Genomic DNA, 3,244 nt, shown 5'->3' on the forward strand with positions numbered 1-3,244 from the left:
TTTATCATTCCCTTTTTGAGCTTCTTATTGTTGTAGTTTATTGATAGTACTTGAACAATTTGATTCTTTTCTGTATTTGACAATCTCTTTCCTTTTGTAGTGCCCATAACTGAACCTGAAATTAAAGTATCACTTAGATCTCCTGGATTTGGAAATGTAGCTGCCATGTTTTTGAGTGTATTTATATGTATATTTTGAGAACTTAGTTTGTACATGTGTCAGCTGGCTATTTATAGGATCTCTACTTTTCAATTTTGGAGCCAAATTTTGGTGGAGTCAATTTTTATTGTAATTTGGGCGGGGGGTTGTATTAATATTCCCCATCAGCTAATTATTTTGTACCTTTATATTAAATTAATGCTTAATTACTTGTTTCCCTTATTTTATTAATTGTTTTGTATTGCCTTGTCCTCCGTATCCAGACAGATGGAGTATAATTTTACCAAACTACTGTTATACGTAACAGGAGCATTTGTAATTCTGCTGAGCTAAAAATATTATAGCCAAGCCAACACCTAGTGATGCTCTTAAAGTTGTTATAGCTTATTATAATCAAATCAAACCCGGGAGTAACATGTTCTTAGTTGTTAGAGATTTATATTTAAAATTTAAGTTAATTCAGATTAGTACATTACCTTACTTTACTCTGCCTCTGATTAGTTAACCAAAACTAGTTTATTGCAATTAAACTAATTTGACTATCGAGTTGCGCCGATGGATAACGTGTACTGGTTCTCTGTAGACATTAGATTACAGATACAAACTATAGATTTTGTTTGTATCACTAGTTATTTGTTCATTTTTATTATTTGGTGATCAATTTCTTACCGTATTAAGAAACTTCTATAACTATTTTCAAAAACTTCAAAAACTCAAAATTATATAGTTTATTATATCAGAGTAAATAAATTTCTAATATTCTTTCGATTATATAATATATATAAACTTCAGTTAAATTTTATTCATTTCGACTACCAAAAAGTCAAAATGAAAATTAAGTAGGAAACAACTTAGCAAGTGACCGAACATGATTTTTTAATCATTAACACTTTCACTACGATTAACGACCCAACACCCAGTTCACTCACACTAAAACCTTAAAATGATAGAGGAAATGCCAAACCGGATGGATTTTATACTCGTTAACACAACTAACTTCAAAAGTCAATGCTCATGTATTTGTAAATAAAATGACCACGTTTTCCAAAAGGGCTAGGCTAGCTTGGGGCACAAGACTATTTAATATAAAGTGTTTACATGTTAGCTGAAACAAAAACGAAGAGAACTATTTCGTAGAGAAACTTAAAATGGCTGATGCTGACGATATCCAACCACTTGTTATTGACAATGGAAGTGGAATGGTTAAGGTTAGTTGATTTTCATAATGCTTGTGAAGTTTATCAATGTACATATGCAGTTAGTAAGGTTCTGTTGATTCTGTAGGCTGGTTTTGCTGGTGATGATGGTCCTAAAACAGTATTCCCCAGTATCGTTGGCAGACCGAGACAAAGAATGGCGCAGGATGCATACGTTGGCCATGAAGCCCAGTGGAAGAGAGGTGTTCTTACCTTGAAATATCCAATTGAGCATGGTATCGTACAAAATTGGGATGACATGGAGAGAATATGGCATCATACCTTTTATGAAGAGCTTCGAGTTGCTCCTGAGGAGCAACCTGTTCTTTTAACTGAGGCACCGCTTAATCCCAAGGCCAACAGGGAGATGATGACTCAGATTATGTTCGAGAGGTTTAATGTTCCTGCAATGTATGTTACAATTCAGGCTGTTCTTGCTCTCTATTCAAGTGGGCGTACAAATGGTTCGTGTTTGTCCTTACAAGTAACTTTCTTCCGTACTTTATATATTTATATTATTTGTTATTGGGTGGATAAACTGAGAACTTATTTGTAACTTTGTAAATAATAATATAAATACCTAGTAGATTTGAGTATTGTTTTATTTTAACATTTAGAATCGTTTTGAGTATTGTTTTATTTTAATATTTAGATTTAACGATTCTTATCATTTGATCAAGAAGATCTGACGGTCGTGAGAGTGGATAACCAAAATGGAGGTTGAACCAAATTGTACCATATTTCGGTTATTATAATAGTTTAGTATTGGTATAGATTACTCGAACCTAGCTCCATTTTTATAAGTTTTATATGCAACAGGTATTGTGCTGGATTCTGGTGATGGTGTGAGCCATTCTGTACCAATCTACGAAGGATATGCGCTTCCCCATGCCATTCTCGGTCTCCCCCTTGCTGGTCGTGATATCACTGATTCTCTCATGAGGATCTTAACAGAGAGAGGTTACATGTTCACCACCACTGCTGAGCGGGAAATTGTCCGTCACATGAAGGAGAAACTTGCCTATGTTGCCCTGGACTACGAGCAAGAGCTCGAATCCTCAGAGAGCAGCTTCTCCGTGGAGAAGTACTATGAATTGCCTGATGGACAAGTTATTGCCATTGGAGCTGAGAGATTCCGTTGCCCAGAAGTCCTGTTCCAACCGTCTTTGATTGGTATGGAAGCTGCTGGAATCCATGAAACTACTTACAACTCCATCATGAAGTGTGATACTGATATCTGGAAGGATCTCTATGGAAACATAGTGCTCAGTGGTGGTTCGACAATGTTCCCTGGTATTGCAGATCGTATGAGCAAAGAAATTACTGCCCTTGCTCCTAGCAGCATGAAGATCAAAGTTGTTGCACCACCAGAGAGAAAATACAGTGTCTGGATCGGAGGATCCATTCTTGCCTCTCTCAGCACCTTCCAACAGGTAAAACACTTGAAGCCATTCTATCACTGTTTCAATGAATTACTCCGTACCATACATTTAACCTTAACATCTGTTTGTTGTATCAGATGTGGATATCCAAGGGCGAATATGATGAATCTGGTCCATCAATTGTGCACAGGAAGTGTTTTTAAGTTTTATACTATATTTTTCATGTGAACTCTCGTGGTTGATTGGGAGGATAATGTGATTTTATTGTATCATCCAGCGTACCTTTGGCCATGTTTGTTTCAGTTCATCGGTTCATTAAATAGGGGATGGGAATGTAATATTTTAAATTTTTCAATCCTTTAAATTATCATATTTCATGTTTGTTTTGTTGGATTAGAAGATAAAATTATAATCCCCTATAATATTTGGTAGGAGAAGATATTATTTTATCCTCTCTTATAAGTCATTTTCTAAAGGATTATAATCTACTCACTCTAATCCAATGTG

The 3,244-nt window shown here is 35.3% G+C and overlaps 1 protein-coding gene across 1 annotated transcript; it reads left to right on the plus strand.

Annotated features, from left to right (window-relative positions):
* The first annotated feature begins 1,307 nt into the window (after positions 1-1,307).
* LOC141674723 (actin-7-like) lies at positions 1,308-2,964 on the plus strand. Its single transcript, XM_074481424.1, has 4 exons — positions 1,308-1,367; positions 1,444-1,819; positions 2,175-2,788; positions 2,875-2,964. Exons 1-4 carry the CDS (start codon positions 1,308-1,310, stop codon positions 2,938-2,940), a joined length of 1,116 nt encoding a protein of 371 aa, XP_074337525.1. The 3' UTR covers positions 2,941-2,964.
* The last annotated feature ends 280 nt before the right edge of the window (positions 2,965-3,244 follow it).

This window comes from Apium graveolens, chromosome 7 (assembly GCF_009905375.1).
Source record: "Apium graveolens cultivar Ventura chromosome 7, ASM990537v1, whole genome shotgun sequence".
In the NCBI taxonomy this organism is placed as follows: domain Eukaryota; kingdom Viridiplantae; phylum Streptophyta; class Magnoliopsida; order Apiales; family Apiaceae; genus Apium; species Apium graveolens.

Coding starts and splice junctions, on each gene's coding strand:
- LOC141674723 (XM_074481424.1), top strand. CDS start 1,308: ATGGCTGATGCTGACGATATCCAACCACTTGTTATTGACAATGGAAGT. Junction 1,368..1,443: donor ATGGAAGTGGAATGGTTAAG/GTTAGTTGATTT, acceptor TTGATTCTGTAG/GCTGGTTTTGCTGGTGATGA. Junction 2,789..2,874: donor CTCTCAGCACCTTCCAACAG/GTAAAACACTTG, acceptor TTGTTGTATCAG/ATGTGGATATCCAAGGGCGA.